Source organism: Ammospiza caudacuta, chromosome 4, assembly GCF_027887145.1.
Source record: "Ammospiza caudacuta isolate bAmmCau1 chromosome 4, bAmmCau1.pri, whole genome shotgun sequence".
NCBI classification, from domain to species: Eukaryota; Metazoa; Chordata; class Aves; order Passeriformes; family Passerellidae; genus Ammospiza; species Ammospiza caudacuta.
The window spans coordinates 3,561,453-3,585,907 of NC_080596.1; the positions used below are offsets into that span (position 1 = coordinate 3,561,453).

The following is a 24,455-nucleotide window of genomic DNA, read 5'->3' on the forward strand; positions in this document are numbered from 1 at the left end:
CTCTCAGGGAAGCCAGTGATGGCCATTCCTGCACTCATGGACAACCACAGCTTCCAGAAACTGACCTGCGGCATACAGCGATGTTCACATGACTGGCTCCTAAACCTTAATGACTCCCAGTTAGGTGGCATTCAGACCTTTGAGGCTCCAGCGTCTCCCCGCTCCTTCTCCCCTGCCCCAGTCCCCCAGTTTATTTCACTGATTATTTGGTTTGAGACTTGCATTGAGAAACACAAGTTTTAAGCGACCTGTTGGCATTAGGAAACAATGTACAAACTTTTATTTGAAGAAAATGTCTCAAATATGACAGTAGCTTTGGTCATGTTAAAAGGAGGCCATCCAAGAACAAATAAAAATGTGCTGCTGTATAAGCATGGCCATATACAGTGTATTCAGATATTGGCTAATAGAAGCTGAGATTACACGCATAAATAGGCCTTTGTACCATGCAAGTTCAATGCAATTGCATACATTCACTATAAATTTTCAGTTATTTTCATGCCAAATCACCTTTTGGATAAAAAGGTAAAAAAGAAGTAACATCTAAACGTGACCAAAATTGAACAGGAAAAAAAAAAACCTTGTAAGTACAGACAACATTTTTATTAAAAAGATACTGAAATTACACCTGCTCAAGAAGTGTCAAACCGTATCTCTGATCTCCTTCAGCGGGAATTAGTCTTAAGCATTGTTACATATCAAAAAATACATCTCTGTTTTACAACATAGTACTGACATATTCAAAGTACTGTGCCAAATTATAAATAGTAAAATCAGGTTTTGAAGAGTTTCAATAGAGAGCAACTTATGCTCACACAAACATATGCACGTAGTATAGTTACGTAACAAAAGTTTTATAAAAGGAAGCAAATGTACCCCATGCCAGTTTGAATTACTGAGGTGGGATTCAGTACCTACAATGAAGACTGACAGTTCATTTCCTTAAATATATTTATTAGTCTCTGGAAAAAATAAGACAAAAATTTACTTTCACCAGAATACACACCATTCTTCACTCACAATCCGTTTCTCAGTCATGACTGACAGAAGCCGGTCCTTAGAAGAGTGTTGGGTTTTTTCTGAAGACCTTGCAATACAAAAATTGGTCTACCAGACTTCAAAAGTTCAATCAGCTTCTGCTCAACTGCAGAATAATCCTACAAATTGCTTCTACCTAGAGTAATCTTCATCATCTGTCATCTGTAATTGTAGACAGTCACATCTTCCACTGTGACTCAAGGTGCAGCTACAAGTAGAGAAGTGCTTAGATACTCAGTCACTTCAAATACACTTGTTGAAGACTGCTTCTAGTGCATAATCAAGTTGAAAATCCTTTTACTGATCATAATGGTTTGTCAATAACTGTAACACCTAGAGGGAGGGAGAGAAAAAGGGATAAGTCTTTAGGCAGTATTGTTTTTGAAATCAAGAAAAAAATTAATATGATACATTGCAAATAGCATTTAACTGTGCACCAGCAACAATGCACATATTTTTCCCTGATTTCTCTTTGACACAAAGCTGTCTGAATCAGTGCCAAGTTATGAAAGTTTCTGTGACTAATCAAATTTAATTTTGCTATCAGTGAAATACATCCTTAACATTCACTTAAATAACTCATTTGAAAAACTGGAGTTTTTGAAGGAAAAGATTTCTGAAACAGCTCATTTTCTAAATATCAAATCCCAAAGAACTTTGGAATTTGGATTCCCAATTATGTCCCTTAGATTGAGACACATATTTCTTGTTAAAAAAACTGGTCATACCAGAATCATCTTTCTGACTCACCGTGTATGTGCTAAATCATTCTTGATTACACTTTAATCCCTTTTTTTTCCTTGTAGTGAGTAATTATTTGAAGTCATCATTCAAAATATACCATCAGATTCTTCCTACCCATTTTATTATCTTAGATTCTACCTTAGACAAGACTCTGTTTGGATGCTTTGTCAAATGTTATACTTTAAAAAGTGTATTAACAATATCTATATGGCTTACCTGCATAGCTCCTCCCTGTACTCATACAAGATGACACAACTGTCCATTTATCAGTTGTTGGATTATAATACTCCACTGTTGATAAATTACAGGAACCGTCATCTCCTCCAACCACATACAAGAGACCATTTACAGCACAAACACCTGAAAAGGGGCAGGAAACCAGAATGAAAATTAGTAATTGACTTCCACACCCCCCCAAAAGCATGTTTTTTTATGAAAGCAGCAGAAATCCAGGTACATGCCATCCATAATTGACACTGGCACAATTTTAGTCATTGTTGCACATACCTGCATTCCTTCTGCACATGTTCATGTCTGCAACCTGCTTCCAGGTACTGGCAATGGGGTCAAACACTTCCACACTTTTTCTTACCAAAGGACCATCATGACCACCTACTGCATACAATAAATTGTTTAACACACCAACACCTGCAAACATATGAAAATATGCAGAATTAACCAGAGAATTATTTGAACGATACAAAGGAGAAACAACAAATATGTCAGCTAACATAAATCCTCCGTTAAGTCAATGTTGGAAACTATTTCAGAAAACATTTGGGTCAGGATGCATTAAAGCAGAGAGACAGTAACTACAGCAAGACACTGATAAAATGCCTTGCATGCCCATCTACCATATTGCAGCATACAAAGACCAGAGCTGTTCTGCAACAGAAGATTTAGAAAATTTTGGACAAAAAATGACGTGCAGGAAAATGAGGCTTGTTGAAATTTAGGACTAATTAGAAGTGACAGTAAATGAGACAATGTGCTCAGCCAGCATAACAGAAATCTGACAGGATGATAAAGTGTAAGTGAACTTTTAGAAAGTAAAAGCTGTGCAGTACAGAGGATAAAAGCTGAATGGATAGACATTATACAATAGGGATGTTTCCACTGAAGTGTTGGAATACCTTGTAAACAGATGGAACATAATTAAACAGTTAGCAGTGAGTACCTTCTCTGGGATTTGAAGAACACCAAGCTTCTCTGAACCAAGCTTCAGTTATCAAAATATCCAAAAGGATATTAAAGGGTGTCCTTTAATCCTAAGGTCTCCTTTACTTTACAACAAAAGTTTATCAATCTGTGAGCTTAGAATGAAGGCGTGAATAAAGCTAGATCTATCTACTTGCTATTTGGGTTGCACATATTGAAAAGATGGAAATGGGGGAAGCAGAAAGAAAGGCCTGTTTATTTATTACTCCCTTTATAATGCATTATTAGAGCCAAAACAATAAATTTCAGAAATGTAGGGGGTTTTTTTGCATTAAAACTTCTGAGTGATGGACCATAAAGACAACTAAAAAAGCACTTCTATGAAAGTATACCGGGAAATCTCATAAATGCCACATTTAAGACTATGAAACTCAAAGCAGAGATACAGATTTGCAAATATAGCTCATAAAGTATTCCATGGAACCATTTAAAATCTTTTTAAAGGGAAACAACAAATATGAATGCAAAAAATCAGGTAAGTCCCTCAAAGAAAAAAAAAATTGGAAGTAGAAAAGTAGAAAAAAAGAAGAGAACCCCAAGACCTTAATAACGAGCTGAAATATCTTTAAAAACATATCACTAATTTTGTATTTAAGAGCCATTTCTAAATGTGAAGAGAAATGACTCCTGCTGAAATGACTAAATTTTCTTATTAAAGAGACTAATTTTAAGAACTAAAAGAGAGGAAAGAAACATGGAAGCTAATTGGTACTGTAAATCTGAAAAATAGCTTCTTGATAGGACACTCTTTTAAATCATGCTATTTAGGGCTTTACCAGTGATATTCACTACAAGCATTTCCCCATATCCTTCCCAGTTAATTTAATTCCTCTTTTATTACTATTATTTCTAGCTATCATGCCACAGTATAGTATGACAACTTTTCTTTCTCCCACTCTGATCACACTTTATTAGAAAGGAAAGTACAACATTCATCTTTTGTAGAATTAAACATTACAGAAGGAGGGCTAATATTTTCAGTTTAAATGTGGGATGTGACATAAATCCCCCCACCCATGCCTTCAATGGAGTTACTGGCCTTCCTATTCAGTGTGTAGAGCTTTCCCTCTGCCACATTGCCACTTTTTTCTTTCATAGCTCCTTATTTTTAATAATGTCCTCCCTTCCTCCATGGTGCTTCATTTTCCCTTAATCCCACACCCAGTTTCCAGGTCCTACCTTATTTCTTGCTCCTTCCGTCTGTATCCTCTTGTTGCCGTCTTCTGAGTTCTCCTTTCTTTGTTATTTTTCTTTCCTGCCCATTTTTCAGGACCCTGTCTTATATCTCTCAGCCCTCCCAAATGGCCTATATCTGGATCTGAAGTTCCTCCTCCCAATATGTTGCTGGAAACAGATCTGTCCCCGTATTGATCAACTGAGAAGCAGTGGGTACTAAAGAAGAGTAACTGAGGGTTAACCTCTGAAAAGTTGCTTTTGAGTGAAGCTGAAGCAGTAGGAACAGAAGAGATGAGCTTAAGTTCTTTGAGATGACCAGACATCCAAAAGTTGAATACAGGAACAAAATTTTCTTTAGTTAGCCCCCATAACACCATCAGGACTGATTTCCAGTTGAAACAGTTCTGGTGGGTTTGGCTATTTGGCTTCTACAGCCAAGCTCAATCAACAGTCACGATTTTCACATTACCACCCACTCCTCTGCCATGCAAAAATATAATTTTTCCATGTATTTAACAGTGGCTGTTGATTATTTTACTCAATTATATGAAACTGGAATAACTGTCTACATTTCGTTTTCCTCTCCATTTTTTTTTTATCAGTGGACCAGGCAAAAGGCAGAAGAGAGTTGAATAAGCAAACACAGGGACAAGGGAAGAGAGGAGAGGGGCAGGAAGGTCCCAGTAGTTAGTATATTTAAGGAGTTGTAGAAGAAATTAAACATTAAAAAAAAATCTGAAAACATCTGCTATATAAATAGGCTACATGCACAACAACAGTTTGCAAAAACAGATTTATCAAAAAATAAACCCCAAATGCTGAAACAAAATGTGTGCACAGGCAGACTGCAAAATGAAACTTTGTCACAACCCACCAACACTATTTGTCTTTAAAATTATTCTTGTAAGTTGCCCATTTATATGAATATATTCCTCAAAACTTGCCAATATTAGAAAGGAACATTTTCCAGTACCCTTACTGCAACTCTGTCCAGTTTTTAATCCAGAATTTACTTCCAAGAAGCACAGACTGAGTTACTAGAAGTTTCACAAGGGAACTCTGTTTTCTTGAGGTATATTGTATCATGTTTCCTTCATTATCATCAAAGTTTTAGTTTAGAAATAAAATTGAAATGTGACTTCTAGTAATAAGAGTTATCAGCTTGCTGATCTCGTAAGGATATGATGGAAGTATCACAGACTATGTTAATTTAATAACAAATTTAGTACTTTGATAGATTTAATTTGAAATTGTTTGAACTTAATTTATTACATAGGTAAAAACTGTTCAGAGTTAACAAAGAATAATGGAAGGTAAGATGAGAAGTTGGGGTAATTACTAATCATATACTGAGCATACTAGAAGTCCATTCAGATTTATTTGTAGCAGTATCTCTTCCCATTATGAAGCACATTATTGCAATCACCAGTAGATATTTGAAGGGTGTTGCTAAAAACCACCGTTAAGTACTTGGCAAAAAAAGTGACTTAACTACTGAAAAATAAATATAGAAAATAATATCATGGAATTTGACTTGAAAAAGTCCATGGGAACGCATCTAGAGAAATAAAACAACTTCTGCGAGTTGAAAAAACCTGAAATACCAAAAGACAAATAGAGGACAGTGAACAGTAAATGAGATTCAAGTCCATAATATTAATAGATAATGAAAATGCTAAAGTCAATTTGGAGCTGTGGAAGCACCATTTCATTAAACAAAAGTGGAATACCATAGGCACTTTTAAAGATGTCTTTAAAGAGAAATATACACACTCAGAATTGCAAGAAGGAAAAAGGAAATCCACAAAAAAAAAAAAGAGAAGGGATTTTTAAGATTATACAGAAATAAATGGATATACCTTGGCTAAATAATAAGGAAGGATAACATGTAGTAGGCTGTACATGTACAGGGGATGCAAACACCAGGTGATGAGAAGAATTACTGAAGGTGAAATAAAGGGTACATAAGTGGAAGTAATAGGATGAAACCATTAATACAAACTTAGGAATGAACAAGGACAAAATTTCCTGCAGTGAATCAGAATGCAGAACAAGTCCTCCAAAGAGGTGGAAACCTAGTCACAGTTCACACGTAAAGTCAACCTGGAAACGCTGTTAGAATAATCAGCCCTAACTGGCAAAGAGATCCCTGTAGAAAAGACATTTTTTCATTCTTGCTGTATAGATTTTGATACTTAAGAATTGAGGTGACAGTGATTATTACAATCCACGAATATTAGTCTGTATGTTAAAAACCTTTAGAAGTTGTGAGAAGAGGAGGAATATGAAAGTATGAAAAAACAAAGAGGGATATTTACTCTTAACAGACTGAATCTTACTCAGTGGAACACTTGTGCTGTGCATCAAGAACTAGCACATTCCATTAGATTCAGACTTTAGCTTACCTTTCATGGTTTTAGATACATTTTAAACCCACGAATTTTCATCTTTGCAAGGACAGCTGATGCTTGTCCACTCACCTGCTCCGCTCCGCCTCGTGCTCATTTCTGCGACGTAGCTCCACTCGTTGGAATTGGCATCGTAGCATTCCACTGAACTAAGGCACTGCCGTGACGCTCCATCATAGCCACCAACAGCATACAGCTTCCCTGGGGGGACCAAAGGAGCCTGCCAGCTGCTAATGCACATGCAGAGACTGCCACACCACAAAGAGGAAGGCATTGCTCTCCAATTAGCCACTAATCAGCACCTGTCAATCACTGACTGAGATTCTATACTGTAAACACTTGAGGTTAGCATGCCACAGATCTTGTCGCTTTTAGGATGTAAAAGGCACCCAGTATTTAACAACAACAATACAAGTCAAAAGATTTTAAATTGCCTAGCTGAAATACAAAGGTAAGTCATTAATCAGTCATTGCTCAAAAGCAAGCTATTTCAAGTATGTTTGATACTAGAAGCTCACAAATAGGCTTCCTCGGAATATTGGAAATTTAGTTGAAAATCACTTGCACAGTCTGCATTTTCAGATTAGAAACAGCAGTGGTTCCTATGCAGTTAAAGCACACACCCACCCCTAAAACTGTTTTAAGATCCAAGAGCCAGGCCAGGCCTCCATTGTGCAAGTGACATCCAGACTATTCACCACCAAGCTGACTGAAAAGTCAGCAGTTTTCCCAACACTGCCCTTGGGATTGTCCCCAGCGTGCAGCCAGCAAGGTCAGCCACAGATAACAGAGCTGACAGTACAGCAGTGCTGCATCACTAAAGACCAAATGATAAGGTCATCACGTCAGCTGACTTTGTTGGCATACATAACACAGAGCTTAGCAAGGTTTCCCTCAGCTGGCCTCAGCCACAGCTGAAGCTCTGAAAAAAAAAATTAAAACTACTACTGGTCAAACCCAAGCAGAATGATTACATAATGTTCATACTGTTTCAATCACAAGGTTGAGCAAAAACATAAATCTGAAGTATGTTTTCAGAAACAAGAAAAACTAGTAGGGTAAATGATTGCATTTCCCTCTGTTTTTTTTAATATAATTTGTTAACTTACCTCCAACAACACCTACACCAACACTACTTCTTCTTGTGTTCATTGGAGCTACATGAAACCACTCGTTAGTCTTTAAGTTGTAAACTTCGACTGATGACAAACCTATGAAGACAATATAACATTTTCTCTATAAACCTAGGTGCAACATACTGTCCAGCTTTCAGGAAATTCTTCATATCTGAAAACTCAAATTATTGCATTTTAAGGATTGTTAAATACTGAACAAAAAGCACAACCTTTTGTCCTTTAGAAGGTAATTACAGTCAACCGAACTTTACGTCTGAAAATGGGCAAATTACTGAACATTTTTGTGTAGCTGTGAAAGCTTCCTCCCTGGATTATTTCCTTTCTTTTTAATTAAGTTACATGCTTTCTTCTACATATGCTTCTATAATAGGTATTCAGCAAAAAGATCACTTCTGCACTAGTTGTTTAATGCATCTAAGTAGAGAATGAACAGTGTTTGTCTAAAACTTTCTTACAGGTCAGAAAAAGCTGTTTATAATCTTATTTACACTACATGAAAATGCAGAAATCAATTTCCTATGCAAAGAGGACTAAACAGACTAGATAATTTTTGTCTCATATCTTCCACAAGTTAAGGACTCTGACTAAAGAAGGAATACTGGAAAGGAACTTGCCAGAAGTTCACTAGTCTTTAAGCCTGAACACTTAGGAGCAAACAGTCCACTTTTTAGGTAAGGGGATGTGACCACTTAAGGACACTCCACACCACAAGATGCTGGGCTACCCTCATGCTTGGTTTCACCACAAGTACCAGCAAAAAGAGCCATTCAAATTTGCAACAATTATGTTAAGAGTAGTCAAAGCTGTTCAGAAGTGTCTCAGGCACATACCTGTACTCCCATCAAATCCTCCCACAGCGTAAAGAAGGCCGTTTAACACAGCTGCTCCCAGCGTGCTTCTCCTGTCTTGCATGTTAGCAACACTTGTCCACTGGTCCTTCACTGGGTCATAGGAATCTACTGTACGAACTCTCAAAGAGCCATTGAAACCACCAACAGCATAAACCATGCCTCCCATGTACACCATTCCTAGAGCAGGGACATGGGAGGAAAGATGAGTGTTTCAGTCTCTCTGCCAGTTAACTGTATTCTGTAACTGTGTTCTGCACCGTCCTAAGTATGCAGATACTTGACACAAACTACATTATTCACTACACTTGTCGTGCTTTTGACAATCCCCTAGAACCACACTTCATTCAGATTAGGCCCTAGAATTTCTAACGTTTTTTGCTAACAATGCATGTTCCTGAATACCATCTTGCTGAAATTGCTCAGCTGCTTTAAGATCACATGTTCGTGTTTTCAGTAGTGGATTATCACTGCCTTCACATTCTTTATAACATTTAATAAGATTAGGGCATTTTAACAGCAAAATTAGTCATTATTACAATGCATTAATATTTTGATTTATTTATCCCTTGTTTCTGTGGGAGGTAATAAAGTTTATCCCACAGATTGCAAACTGAAGCTCAAATTAAGCACAATTGATCAAAGTTGTATTGTTCCAGATTAGCAAGTAATTCAATGATGAGTGAAGTCAACGTTTAGCCTTCTTAGAAAAATATCTCAAGTACTGTTCCAGAGAACGTACAATGCCTAAATTCTGAAGCATTACCAACCACAATAAAAAATTAGGCTTCCTTACCTGCTCTACATCTTCTGGAAGGCAATTCAGCCACCTGATGCCAGCGCTCTTCTTTAAAATCATAGCATTCAACACTGCGAATTGCCTTTGGAGCCTGTCCCCCAACTACCATCATCAACTAACAGGGAGATAATAGTAATAATAACTGTTAGTTATCTGCATAAATGAGAGCACCTGAAAGATAAAAAAAGTGTTTAAAAATAAAGCAAGCTTCTCTACAAGAAATAATTAAAGGATGGCTCTCCTATAGAAATTTGAGTCTTTTGAACCAAGCCAAATTAATTACTAGGTGGTTTTTTTTAAACAAATGTAATTTGTAGTTATTTTGTCCGGAGGAAATACCAAGCGTAGAAAAACAGCAAGAAATCAGAATCTTTGTAAAGCTCCCACAAAAGAGGGAGACCTTGCTTTATCTTCACATCCTACTGTGATCTCAGGTATATGAGAATTCACCATCTGTGACGTTCATGTAACAGCCTTACCTTGTTCTTCTAAGAAAAATGTGTTAAGTCTGCTGAATTGAATCTCCTATTCCATTATTACCATTTTCACAACAGTATCACAAGAAAACTTCTTTACTTCATTGTAAAGAAGAAAGTATCTAATGTTTGTTTTTTGATAAAATAAATTAAAGATTGAATGAAAAAATCTCAATACAGAAGCTTCAGTCATTCTTTGTTTTGGTTTGGGGTTTTTTGGTTTGGTTTTTTTGTTTGTTTGTTATGGTTTTTTGGTTTTTTTTTTGTTTTTTTTTTTTTAACAAGCTTACTTCTCCATAGTTGTATATTTCTCAAAATAGCTGAAGCACTTACTAAAAAATGTTTTCTGGGAGGACAGTTAGTGATGATTCTCTGTGTAGGTGGGAGGCTAAAACATCATAAATATCATGGAGTGTAAAGGTAATCACTTTATGATATTTATTTATAATATTTATTTATAAATATAAATATTTCTGGTACAATTTTTTTACAGGAATACCTGCAGACACAGTCATGCTCTCATGAAAGTTTTTAAAATGCAGTTTGAAATAATATATACACTGGAAAAACAAGGGCCTTACCTTTGGGAGGCTGGCAGGTGTTCTCAGTTTTGTCCGTGTGCTTTTCATCAATGCCCGTTGCTCAGTTGGTAGCAAGTGATACTTCATAGCTTCAATGAGGTAATCTTTGCAAGCACTGCTGTTCTTAACCAGTATTTCCTCTTCAACTCTCTGTTTATTAATAGAAGTTTAACAAGGTCTGAGCATTTTAAGGAAGTAAAGTAGAAATCACAGTACAAAGTGTATTAAAGCCTATGATCTATCACACAAATGCAGATTAATATACTTGTTAAGATTGGAATTTTACCAGTAGGACACAAATTTGTGTTGTAAATGTGCAGTCACTAAAAATAAATCAAAATATGCTGATTGTTAATTAGCAAGTGGAAGAAACAGTGATAAGCAAGGTAAATCACTTTTCGTACAATTGGGCACATTTTAAAATTTTTTAAATACAGACAGTACAGAATATTTTAAGACGGGAATAGAGGAGAATGATTTAACAAACTAGTAAGCCACCCTACAAAAATAAAAACCACAACAGAACACAACAACAAAAAAACTCCAAATCCCACCCAAAACAACCCACACAAATTGGAGATTTGTATCACAAAACCAGAATTTTAAAAATAAACACCTATCAACCTACTTATACCTACTAACCAATGTTAATACTGAACTCATATTGTCAATCTTAAATATTTGACCAGACACCAAAATATCTAAATGAGCTTATAAAATTTGAAAAAATTTATTTTATCTGAACCAGGTAAAAGAATGATTCCTTTGTCATTAATTCCTAATCAGCTTAAACAACAGATATAATTCTGAAGTGGAAAATTTACTCATGAGAAAAAAACCTTTATCAAAAGATGGCGTTACAAATGAAACCTAACCTGATCTCAGCAAATTACATTGTTCAGATTCCTGGTGTAGTATGACATGCCCTCAGCCAAACAGATAAATTACTGACATAAATCATCCTCTTTGTGGCAATCTCTCACCTCAGTGGGTGGATGTGCACATGACTATGTGGTAGTGGCTGTTTGTTTACTTTTTCTATCACTAACATCCTAATGGCACTGTTGTTGAAATTTAAAGTTATCTACCTGGCATTAAAATAACAAACAGAAATATTCACATGCAGAATAATTAGTTTTCCTTTTTGCTTACCTGAACTAAATACTCCCGGGAAAGCAAAGGCAGCCGAACATGCTCCATCAGACGTGCCATTAGCTCCTGCCTTACATCTTTGTCATGGTTTACCCAGGCTATCACTGCTTCAAATACCTTCCAGAAAACAAACAAATTTAGTTCTTTGACTAACAAGTTCATAAGCATGAAAACATTAGTGTGCCTCCAAAAATAGTTTTGCTTATACTAAAATTCCTAACCTAAGAACAGATGACAGTGGTTACAGCTCCTGTTATTTCCATATTTATCAACTCTAAAATTATGAAGGTGCATTATCTGGTCTCTTTTTATATCTAATCCTCTACTGTGGTTTCAAGGATAGCTGTGCTACATTGACAAAATGCACACAGTGGCTTCACTGAAACTGAAAACTAGGCAAACAAACAACACAACAGCAGGAATATTACAGTCCTCATATTTTTCTTCCTTTCTTGGAGAACTGACCTGTCACATCCCCGTTCAAATGACCTATCATCACTGAGTCTTAGCAGGACAAGTGATCCCAAGCCTGATTTTGCCTGCATTGCACAGTAGCTCATCATTCACTAGAGCATTAAAACCTTAGTTATACTCTACGAAAGCAGCATCACGTGTATTTAGGTGATAGATCCAGACCTTCAGGGTATTACAGGAACAACAACATAGCTTTGCTAGTTCCTGTTTAAGGAGATAGTTCTTAGATTCAAAGTTTCAAACATGAAACACTGCCTAACTGTATAAATGAGTATTCAAACATGCTTTTGTACACAATTTAGCCTCATTTGAGTACAACTATAAACTTCTTGGAAAAAGAAAACCAACATATTTCAAATAGATCATAACTGAATTTTAAAATCTCAAAATTAATACTTCCACATCCTGAAAATCATTAGAGGATTACAGGGACACCCTGGGCTCACTGAAGAGCACTGTTTCAAAAAGGGCTTTAAAAGATTGAGATCTAGGCTAAAGGTGAGCTAACACATATTAAACTCTGGTTTGGTAATACCAAGCTGCCATGTCATCTCCTGTGCAAACCACATGTGCTCACTTATACACACAGAGCTTTAATACCTTTGTGGGACTGCTGATGTTAAAGTTACTAAATGACATATAATAGCTCTTCAAACTTGAAATTATTTATTCCTTGGTAAACCAAGCTCCTGTGGATATGACTCAGCATGTGTTCTGGTTGTTCTGCTTGAAGATGAGAAGGAATTTCTATTTAATGAAGTTTTGGTTATTGGGTTTTTTTCCCAAATAAGGTGATGTGATTTAACATAGTTGTAGGATTTTTAAGAGTTGAGACTAGTTGTCAGCATCAGACTGTCAACACTTTTGGGAAACATCCTTTAAACTTGAGCACAATACCTGCCTAATTTTGCCATGGACACACAGAACACATCTGAAAAAGGGCACAAGATCACTCTTTCACATGAAAGGATAAAAAAAATAATGGGATACAGATTGTCTTACCTTCTCCTCTGAGGCAATTGTGAGTTTGTCACTGGATATCAGACTGCACACCTGCTCTACACCAAGATTGAGGTATTCTTCACTAAGCACAACATCAGAAAAGTGCTGTTCTGTTTGGGGGAAAAGAAATAAACTAACATACAGCAACAGGTCTCCACATGTTTAACAAGCATCAACACAGCAGGGGAAAACAGAGGAAAATGATTCAATATGCAAGCTATTCTACTTTGTCTAGAAGCAATATATTGATTTAAAACTTCTTCTATAGGTTAAAGCTTGGTCTCACAAATAGCTTTTATATTTAAACATTCTTTAACTGAAATATTAAAGCACATTATACTAAAAGTATTGTAGTAATTTTCAGATGCTTGCTTCATCTCAGTACTTGTCCTTGAGAATTACCTAAGTCTCATTTGACTAAATTTGTATACAAAAATACAGAAAAAAGACTCCAGAGTCTTTATACTCTGTATGCTGTTGACAAGCATATTTTAAATTGGTAGTTTGACATGAACAATGGTTGATTCTTTAGAACCAACCAACAATGTCATACAACAAGTCCTGTTGCATCTCTCAAAGCTTTTCCAAGGTCATAAAATATTGCATATTGCAATCTCTACAATGTGCAGAAGGTATGTAGTTTTTCCTAACTTTTTTTAAACCTCACCTTAAATAAAACTGGAAAAAATTCAAGTTTCCATGTTGTCATTCAGTTATTCAGTTGTCCCCTCCCTTCCTTAAAATTGCTTTTCATGGCATTATTTTGCTTAAAAAGTCATTCCATTCAGTTAAATTATTTTTCTCCTTCTTCTGCTATTAACAGAAGTCAGAAGGGACAACTGTTACTAAGAACTTAAGAATTCTCTCAAAATTAGAATAAATAAAAAGAGGCCGGCAAACATACTCAAACCAAAGAACATTTTATAGCCTTTTCAATCACTGTATTAGTACTACTGTAACTAAGGCTCCATACTTGAGAAAGTTGTCTAAGATGTTAAAAAAGTTAAAGAATGCTGAATGCTTAAGGTCAAGAAGTCTAATTTTTCAGTTCAACTTTGCAGGGTACAAGAAAACAGCTGTTTTAAATCCAATGATCATTAGTACAAGCCCCTCTAATTCTGCAACATTCTCTCGTGATGGACAGGTAGTATTTTCTGCAATACTTCAGACAATGGGAAAGAAAGGATGAAAAGAAATACTATTGATTTTTATAACATCCCCATTACTTTTCCACTCTACAAATTGTATCTGTTTGCTTTTCAGAAAAGTACGCAGTTTCTCAAGCTAAGTATCTGATGGGTTTTATTGTTTGCAAATAGAAATTGAGAAAGAAAATTTGTATAGATTATTTTTACAATAAACTCCAAATTTTAGGTGACAGTGTCACAAACCAGTATGCCTGACTGTACTGAGAAGCTGAGTTTGGAGAGAGAAAGGGAAAGCAACATGCATCCAAATCTCAAACAAATCTGAGGTTCTGAAGCACTGTTCATCTTTTCTTGAGAAATACAATGCAACAGTAGAACACATCCAACAGGATATATTTCATAAATCAGAAATACCTGGTTGATTTCATAGACTCACATACAAAAGCCTTGCTTTTTTAAAGTTTATTTAGATTTATGTCATGCATTAAGTAGGAAGAGATCCACCCTCTAAACCAGGAGAGGTGAAAGTTGAGAACTTTCCAAGTAATACAATGAATGTGAGGCTGTCTCCAGTTTTCATGCTAGACATAAGAACGACAGAAGAGAAAAAAAACCCCAGTGCTTGAACAAAAACTGTTTTACTGGATGTCAGCCTCTTAAAGCATAAAGCATGGCACATGGTCAAGGGAAGGAGTGAAAAAAGGAGAAATACTAAACCAAACTACTCAATCAACAGCTACAGATCCTCAGGTGAATGAATTATGGACAAAAGAGAAATAGAGGGGATTTCCACATAAATTCTAGTCATTGAAAAAAGAGGTAAGGTGAAATAACTTGTCTTGTAAGAATCAGATCCCTTGTTGTCTAGCAGACCATCATAACTGATTGATAGGTAACATCTGGCAGAAGCCAGTTGCAATTACAGCTACATGAATTATTTAATATAATTAAAAACTGAAAAATAATAAGGAAATGTAAAAATCAATTAAATCCACCAGTAACAATTTATGTTATGCTGGTTCAAGCGTTGAAGACAGAAGGCTTCAATATATATAAAAATCACACTTATGAAATTCAAACTTTTTGCATCCTTTTAGCAAGAAGGATATTAGCATCTTCGAAATAACATGACTCAGTACTAAATTTTCAAGAAATCACACTTGGATCCTCTTTTCCCAATAACGATGAGAAATAGTACTGGAGGAGTGGGGGTTTTTTTTGCCTTCTGGGTTAGGATTTTTATTATCTCATATTACAGCTCCCATCCTGAGAGCTTTGATAATCTGAAGACATTAACATCAAACATGATGAAAGTTATGCTTAAATGATTAAATATTTCATGTAACTGTTCCCTGTAAAATCTCAAATTATCATGGTTTTTATTTATTGCATTACAGAACATACTTCTTTCTTTATGAACATCTCTTAGAGAAGCAAAAAGAGAACTACCCATATGGAAGTTTCCATGAGAGAACAAAATAATTTTGTTCCCAAATCAGAATTTTCCACACAGTATGCAACTTTGACAAATTTGTACTGGAATCCTGCCCCATTTCTTGCCTCTTTACCCAGAAATTGAAGCCAGCTGGCTCTAGAGTCTGGCAGCCTGAAAACAAGCTGGCTTAGGACCTGCAGAGGCTCGGCTTCTAAATTCCCACTTCTTGAGAAAGTAGAGTCCTACTTCTTTATTATCAAGACTAATCTCTGACTTAAAAAAAAAATAAAATCAATTTTAGGACATTTCTAAAATATCTGTTTCAATTGCATATGAAAAACAGATTTTCACATTTTTGCAACTGAGTCAGTTTCTATCTGAATAGCTAAAGATCTGTCCTTGTCTGCCCTGTGCCAGTAGGGTGGGACAAACAAAAAGAAGTCTTTAACAACAGGAAAAGGGCTAGTAACAAAAATGTCTGGAAGCACAATAAACAATGCCAGCCTGGAAAGCATAGAAAGAAAATAGGAGCTGTAAATGTACTACTTTTTGGTATTTGTTGTTCTGGGTCTGGAGCTATACATGCACATTCAGCAAAAAGCACTTGACACCTCTCCTATCCAAAAGGCACACAAGTCTGGCTATACAGATAGTGACATTTACTTTATATTTTTCAATTACATAGCAAGGAAAGCTACATCTGAAACCTGCACAGGACATTTTATACTTTAAACATTTATGCATTAATTCACAATGTCACATTGAGATTTTTTGGCTTGGGACAAAAGGCCTTTGCTATTGGCCTATTTTAAGGTACTGGTCAAACAGGAACCCCAGCTTTGCTGCAGAGGTATAGACACAAGTTCTGCCAATTGGAGAACCAGCAGAAGCTAAAACTGCAGAATCACATTTTTTTCCAAAGAAACTGATTTATCTGCAAATTTTATACTTAAATAACTGTTTTTTAGAACATCATGAAATTCACAACAGCCAAGGCAACAGCAGCATAGCAACAGACGTTGCTACTCAGAATAGAATCATAGGACTGATTCTGACAACTCCATCCTTTGCATGCCAGGCATACGGATGTACACAAGAACACTCCACAGAAGACGTGCACACTTCCAAGGCTTGCCAGGGCTCAAGTTTCAGACTAAGAGCACCAGAATCAAGAATGCTGTTATCCCAAATACAATGCAGCAATCCCTGCATGACAAAACACGCTAGGATTCCCTAACAAAAAAATCTTTAACATCTCAGCACTAAAAGCCAAAACATCTCAGTGTTAAAAGCCAAAAAGTTCACTGTGCCACGCCTCCAAGGACATCACTGCCACAGGTCTCCCAATGCCTGTGCTGCCCTATGCAGTGGGTGAAATACATTGCTATTCTTTGGTTCAAACTAACAAATGTGTCAGGACATAAGCACTGAGCTGTGGTTTCTCTAGCCCAAGACGGCGCACCCCTTCGCATTAGAAGGTTTTACCGATTTATCTTCAGGTTGAAACATAACATTACAACACCTATATAACGCACCTCCTTCTCAGGAAAAATTGTAAATTGGTGAATATCCTTTAACGCCACATAAGACATATCCCAGACCCAAACTGAGGACAGACTAGCAGTGCTGATGCCACATACTCTTCCTAGGAATCCTCACAAAAAAGGAGGAGAGGCCTCAGCTGTATACAGTCTGTGACTGTGCAAGTGTAACAAGACCCAGAGCAGAACTGCTTGCTGGGACATCATGAGGACATGTGCCATCTCCAAGTTAAATTGCAACAGAAGCTCATTCCAAGTAACCTGTATCAATTGTCCACTATTTTCAGATCACAGGTGCATATAAATGACTATCCTAGAGATCTTGCTCTCTGCTGCAAAGAACCAACCCACCACAGGAATACAAAGTTCCAAATTTAATGGAAGTTAAAACTGGAAGTTCTAGAGTTTCACTTATCTAATAACTTCTGATCCATTGGCATCCATTTGGTTTTATATTATCATTGTCTATTAGCAGAACTATCTCACTGTCTCTTTTTCTAAATCTAAAATAGCAGGTGTAACAAAATAAAGACTGGGAGAAGTTACAAAACAAAATACTTTTCATTTTCACTAGCACAAAAATATTTTCACTACTTTTTTCAATCTAATAATCCTTTTCTGTACTCATTCTAATTTCTGGAGTCTTAATCCCAAAATGCGTGCTCTGGGAGTTAAGCTGCCTGTGATACAAAGCTTAACTCTGAAATGGCACAGCCATGTATTTTTGGCTCAGACTTTTGAGAATTTTTTTTTCATATGTAAGAAAGCTGTGACAAAGTACAAAGAGCCATTTGAGATAAGAACAGGGGAAAAAAGAAGCTATGATGGTTGAGATAAAGACAGTAAGTAGCCTGAAAATTCAAGAGCAAAAACATTGACCTGAAAAGGTGTAGAACTGTATGAAATGAAATCAGGGAGCCAGCAGACAGAAATTCAGCAAGACTGATGATGAGCCAGTTCCAAGGAGAAATGAAGGCCAACGCTTCTTCCCTGGATTATTTTATCAGGAGTACTGAGCATTCTGGTGCTCAGTCTAGTATCCTGCATGTCCCAACTTCCCTCCTCTTTTCACTTGTCTGTGCTCTGCTTGCAGACACTCTCTGTGCACAGCAAAGGATGCCTGAACAAAGTGACCCAGGGAAGAAGAGTTAACAGGTGGACACAATTCCTGTGCTCTCAAAACACGTTTAACCAATACTGCACTCAAGGTCTTGCCAGGGTCTTAGAATCTTTATTTCTAGAAAGTAATCTATACAAATATTAGCTTCAACTACTAAACAGAACAAAGATTGTTCAGAAGTAACTTAAGTAGCTTAGAGGTTTAGTTTAGAAGTAACTAAGGGCCAGTCAGAACAGAAGCTAGAAAAAATAATTTAAAACTCAAACTTAAGTAACAGCTGTATCAAAATGTGTTCCCTAAAATATTGAATATCTGAACGTTAACTCTAGTTAATAAATGCATGTCTTGCTTCCTATTTCAAAAACATGTAATAGCTTTTTGGATTTAATAGTGTATTACTCAAAGACAAAAGGATTTAATTAAAACCTTTTGCATAGATGTCTAAATAGAAAAACCACAAAGTCATTCAGTCATGTGCACACCACAACTTCACAAGTAAGGCAGGCATTACAAAAGCTCGTACTTTCAAAAACAACCTGAAAAGCTTTTGAATTTTTTTAATTGATATATCAATCATTCTTGATAGAAATACTATAATCTCCTGTGAGTTAAAAAAATCTATACCACAAATCAGCATTTCTAGGAATGAAGACAACTGAAAGCATTCATCAAAGTCCTTGCCTTTCTGAGCTCTAAATTTATTCAAGGCAATAAAAAGCCTATTATTGCAACCTGAGTTGAAGCACTTAGTGCTCTATTTCAGGGAAATATTCAATTTTAACTCTGTACTAATTTTTAATTATGCTAATTGGTCACTGTGCATTTAAGGAAAGTTATGAAAAGCAATGCAGTCATACGTATTTTTTTCTACAGCCTTATCAGGACATTTAATTTTTAATTCTCTTTTTTCTATTGCTTTTGATCTAAGCCCGACAGTGCTAGGAAGAAACCAGAGCAAAGAATGGACCTGACTATGCATTCTGACTATACACAGCATATTTATCTCAAGAGTAAGAACAGACTGTGCATTGCTTTAAAATCCACCCCACAGACACAGCAAATACACAGTAGGAGTTGAGCTGGCAGCCTGTCATACAGGCCAGCAGTACTCCAAGAATATGATGACAATAAGGAAAGCTTTTGGGGGGAATTTGACAGAATTGGAAGGTGGTTTGGTTACAGAGGAAAGATAAGGTTAGTACCAAGCATGAAAATAGGAGAGCTGGAGAGACAGATGAAATACAAGATTCAAGTGGATGAGACTATAGGTACCCTTTAGAGAAAGAAATTTCAGGTCTTTGGCTAGATGAGTAGGATTTTCAGAAGATAAGTTGATTGCATAATACCCAACATTACATTTCTTGCTTCTTCTCTAGTGCAGTGCAGGGGCTACCCCTCTTCCCAATGCCTTTTTCTTATTTCTTCCCCCATGTGCTTCCTACATACTTTGACTTATGGTAGTTGTCAGAATTTTAATTCTTCTTTCCCGATTTCCTCCCCTCAGTGACGGTGCAGGATTTTAAACAGGAAGCTAGATTCTTTCTGGATTAGAAATGGCTTGGACCCTGCAGAGTCAGAATAGTCTGAGAAAATGCTGCCCCATTCAACTTAAATACAACTGTGGGCCAGCCAGCACACTTTCTTTCTCTTGAAGGCATTCAGATCAAATGCAGTTTTCATCAGGAGATACATGTCTGCAATGCCCTGGATAAAACTCAGGTTCCTCTGGAGCCCACCCACACTGACACACATCAATGTGTGCTCCAGCATTGAGAACTTGCCTGCATATGTGTTGGCCTTGCTCAGGAGATCTGTGCATGCATGCATGTCAGCAAAAGCACGAATCCCCAGGCAGTTGATAGGATGAAGCTGAGATTCCAAAAATTCACAGCAAGTCCTCTTCACATCCTGCAGTTGCAAGAGACCAGCTGCTGGGAGCAGTACCTGAAAGGAGAAGCAAGAGCTGGTTAATGTCCCAATTCAATTCTGATGTTATACAAGAGTATTGTGAATATTAAAAAACCAAGACCAAAATAAAGAGGAAGATTTCAGCATTCTGCAACTGAGGAAGTTAAAACTCAGCAGGAGCATGATTTACCTCCCTACAGATACCATTTAGAATAACAAGCAACATCTCTACCACTGTGTTCACTGGGGAACTTGTTCCACAAACTGTAACTCACACTTTATTTAAACTCTTCCCAATATTCATTCACAAGTTCCCTTCCTGCATTTCCCAGCATTTCATAATTACATCTCATTTCCAAGCCTTCAGTTGAGTATTTTTAAAAGAAAGTTTTCTAGTCCAAGCCTTCAGTGTTGGATATTTTTAAAAGAAAGTTTTCTAGACCATGACAGAATATGTAAATCTTATTTGCATGCAAGCAGTGGACACTACAATTTTTTTTTTTGTCACCATCAAATATAAGCATCTTTATGCAAGAGATTCCAGTAAGGACAGAATTCAGACTTCCCCAGAAGTCTCTGACCATCTTGGAAGAATAATAATTCAAGATTGTCTGGCAATCAATATAGACAGGAAAAATAAAGGATCACACATTTAACAAGAGTTTGGTTTGAATATCAACTGTTAATGAAGGAGAAATTAAGAAAAGGCACAAATGTGATTACACTCAGATAGACTATTACTAAGCAAAATACTTAAAAAATAGTTTAAATCTTAGATAATTCTTGAAAATATTTAGTAAGTCTAACAAAGTAAGTGGAAAAGATGTAATAATGATAAAAGTCAGTGTTACACAATTCCAAACAACTCTAGTAAGCTTAAAGGTTATTCATTACAAGGTTGAAAGAGTACAGTGAAATAGTTTTATTCTGGCATATGTTTATATAAATGCTAAGATAATATCACTAATACAATTTATATTATCAGAACACAGTATGATTAGTTATAACAGTGAGTAGATAAATTCATTTGCTTGTTAATTCTATGATAAGATATAATCATTAACTTACATAGAAAAAAATCAATGCCAGAAATCTACTACAAGTATTTATTTACACAGTTTGCCCCAATGAAGCAAACATTTCATACCTGATCACAAATTCAGTAACTAATTCAAGGACAGTCTTAGATAATTTTAGGCACATTATCAGTATAGTTGAGAAAATAATTCTGAGAACATTCCTTGACTGCATAAATGGATCCAGTAGAAAATTCTGTAAAACCATCATCAAATAAGAATACAAAATGGAAATGTAAAGTTTGAGAATGGCATGGAGAAAATAATTTAATATTTGTATTCACAGTTACCCTGGCATACCTATATGAACAGTAAAGGAATGTTACAAGAACCAGATTATTCTTCATTATGGGAAATTTACTTCAGTTCTGAGATTACTGTAACTGAGCTTGCAAACTTAGAGATTTCAATACATTTTAATTATCACAAAACAAAACATTCAAGGCTAAATGTATTTTACATTCTGCTGCTAAAAAGGAAAAGAGAAGAAAAGTGCATCAAATTTATCTCGTTGAATTACACATTGGACTTTGGTTACTAGGCAACAAGAGCTGTGATAACATCTAGCTATTTTCATTTGTACCTATAGAAGTGTTGGTCTGAAAGCCATAACAACCTGCATTCAAAAATACAGTTCCATCACAGTCAGATTTACTCTGCTGAAGCCAGGGACAGAACTAAAGAGGGAAGAAATACCAAAGCAGCCCAAACTCCTCACAAATCCATCAGAAAAAAAAAGAAAATAAAAAATACTACATTAAAACTGCAGTACAGATTAAGTTTAATTGCTGCTGACTCTAAACTGGTCAGTTATAGCTCAGATCTGTTCCAAAAATAGCCAGCAGAGGGTATCATAACTTTCCTTTAAAGATCAAAAATACTGTAATGCGCATACTGCTTTGTACTGCAAGAAATGCAGGGGTGGGAAAAAAAAATCTCCGGTTTCTTGAAAATATGTTCTATGAAAATATATTCTCAATGTGGCTAATTTTTTTATAATCAAAGAAAACTGAACAGATTATTACTACTAATGGCAAATTAGAAATTAGGTATTCTCTTTCTTTGTGTCAAAATTGTGGTGATGAATCTCAGAATGACTGCTAGATTTCCTAGAGCAAATGATTTAACCCTTACGAGCCTGTGAAGACTCTTGCCTGGTTATTTCCTTTTGGTTCTCCTTCCTGCAGCGACATGTCTATTCCCAAAGCTCTGAGCACCCATCATGCCAAATACATCTTTCCAACCCCACTGAGAAAAAAAGGACTGTGACCAGGTGCAAGTATTTGTTTTAAAATCCTCCTGCAATGTCACCTGCAGGGTCAAGAGGGATCTACTTAAGCCTGGAACATGGGTCCATGTTTTCACTGCAGTAAATTCAAGCCCTTCACAACTCAATTAAATCACAAGCTGTAAATGAGGCTGCTGCCCTTTCTTGTGGTCCTTCAGATACCTGCAAGGGGTATGTCAGGGGCTGAGGGTACTAATGATGCCTGCAGCTTTTCTCTCTCCAGTTTTTTCCTGACAGCATTACAACTCTGTTCATCTTTGTGCAGCTGGACACATTCACCTCACATGACTGAAACCTGTGTTGAGCTTGGAGGCGTGGAGCAGCTGGAACAGGCAGGCACCTCTCCAGGTGCTCACAGGCCCACCAGCTCACCAGGAACACATTTACAACAGTCCCAAAGAGATACAGACTGCCTGAGTGATGAGCAAACCTCCACAAGGAAAGAAGGCTCAGAGGAGATGGGCATGGGTGATGAACTCAAGGAAGAAATACAAGAATGAGCATCTAGTGGCATAAAGTCAAATTTATTTCCACATAAAGGGGACTGGAGGATGACTTCTCCTTTAGGTATATGGCTGTACCAGTAAGTCATGAGGTTATGCAAACAGCCTTTTCTAAAATAATTACAGGTAAGGCCTCCCCCAGCAGAGCCAGGCCAGCAGGGGGAGAAGTATGTATGTGACACGGCTCAGTCCCATGAAAAGTGTAAAATCTAAAAAGCAACAGAAGGAGCTCTCAAGAGAGCCATAGGCTTGAGAAGGCTTTAGCCCACATATTTCTTCCTGGTGAACTGGAGACGCCCTTCATCCTGACAGTGGGCATATGTAGATCAGAAATGGGAATCGCTTTTGCATAGTGATCCAAATGTATATTTCAAGTGCTGTGTCATGCTTGTGTTGTGATTTCAGCATATTGCAGGATGTCTCTACTAAATCAAAACATAACGCTATGTAGTACCAAGTATCTTCAAAACAGCAAATTTCATGGCAATCATTAAATATCCCTCAAGGACTATCCAGGAGAAGCTGGTCAGAGCAGCTGCCCTGGAGTGCCTCCATTCCAGACAAGGCTGCTCATCCCACCTGAGGGCTGCTAGACGACCTGACAGGCACGGCCCCTTGACTGGTACCACTCCTTCAACACACAAGGTTTCAGTGGCTGCCCTGCTGGTTGAGAATGGGGGAACAAGTCCAGTGGAAGGAGCCACCAGGATGATCAGAGGGCTGGAGCATGTAGTATTACAAGGAAAAGCTAAGAAAACTGAGTTTGTGCAGCCATAAAAGAAAAAAAGGGAGACCTTATTACAGTCCACAGCTACTTATTGTGAGGGTATAGAAGATTGAGCCAGAGTGTTCTTGAAGATGCATAGCCACAGAAGGAAACAAGGAAAAGTATGAACATAGGAAAATCTGACTGGAAAAAAAAGGAGTTAGGTTGCTTTTTCTGTTTTGTGTTGCATTTTGCTGGGTATTCCTAAAGTGAGGCAGATTAAGCCCCAGAACAGGTTGTACCAAACAGCTGCAGAATCTCCCTTCCCGGGAGATATTAAAAATTCAGGGAACAGGCCTCTCAACATGCTTTTACAAAGCTCAATAAAAAGTAAAATTTAAATTGATTAAAGCTTTCTGCCATTTAATTTAAATCAATTTGATCCAGTAATTTTATATCAATCCAAGCTGTCCTGTCTGCATTCCTTTTTGTACCATGGGGTTCTCCTAGACAGACCATGTTGTGACACCTGACATGAAGATGCTTAAGACAATATTTTCTTTACTGCTTTCAAATTTCTTGTAATCATCTTAACATTTCTGCCAGGAATATTAGCTCAAATTCAAAACCAGTTTAAGATAAGTATAATGTCAATAGGAAAATAGTGACAGATCACAT

The 24,455-nt window shown here is 36.7% G+C and overlaps 1 protein-coding gene across 3 annotated transcripts in view; it reads right to left on the bottom strand.

The window, feature by feature from the left end:
- Positions 1-260: 260 nt before the first annotated feature.
- The window catches only part of KLHL2 (kelch like family member 2), a 54,124-nt gene continuing 29,929 nt past the window's right edge, over positions 261-24,455 (bottom strand). For 2 of the 3 annotated variants that reach the window (XM_058803452.1, XM_058803453.1), the window contains 11 exons: positions 20,078-20,240; positions 13,053-13,162; positions 11,577-11,693; positions 10,425-10,574; positions 9,365-9,482; positions 8,551-8,748; positions 7,694-7,795; positions 6,657-6,785; positions 2,290-2,430; positions 1,999-2,142; positions 261-1,371 (listed from right to left, as the gene is read on the bottom strand). In XM_058803452.1, coding sequence (XP_058659435.1) covers positions 1,343-1,371; positions 1,999-2,142; positions 2,290-2,430; positions 6,657-6,785; positions 7,694-7,795; positions 8,551-8,748; positions 9,365-9,482; positions 10,425-10,574; positions 11,577-11,693; positions 13,053-13,162; positions 20,078-20,240 — 1,401 coding nt within the window. In that variant the 3' untranslated portion in view covers positions 261-1,342. Of the gene's footprint in view, positions 1,372-1,998; positions 2,143-2,289; positions 4,393-6,656; positions 6,786-7,693; positions 7,796-8,550; positions 8,749-9,364; positions 9,483-10,424; positions 10,575-11,576; positions 11,694-13,052; positions 13,163-20,077; positions 20,241-24,455 lie in introns of those variants that run through there. The other variant, XR_009274649.1, reaches the window with a different exon arrangement.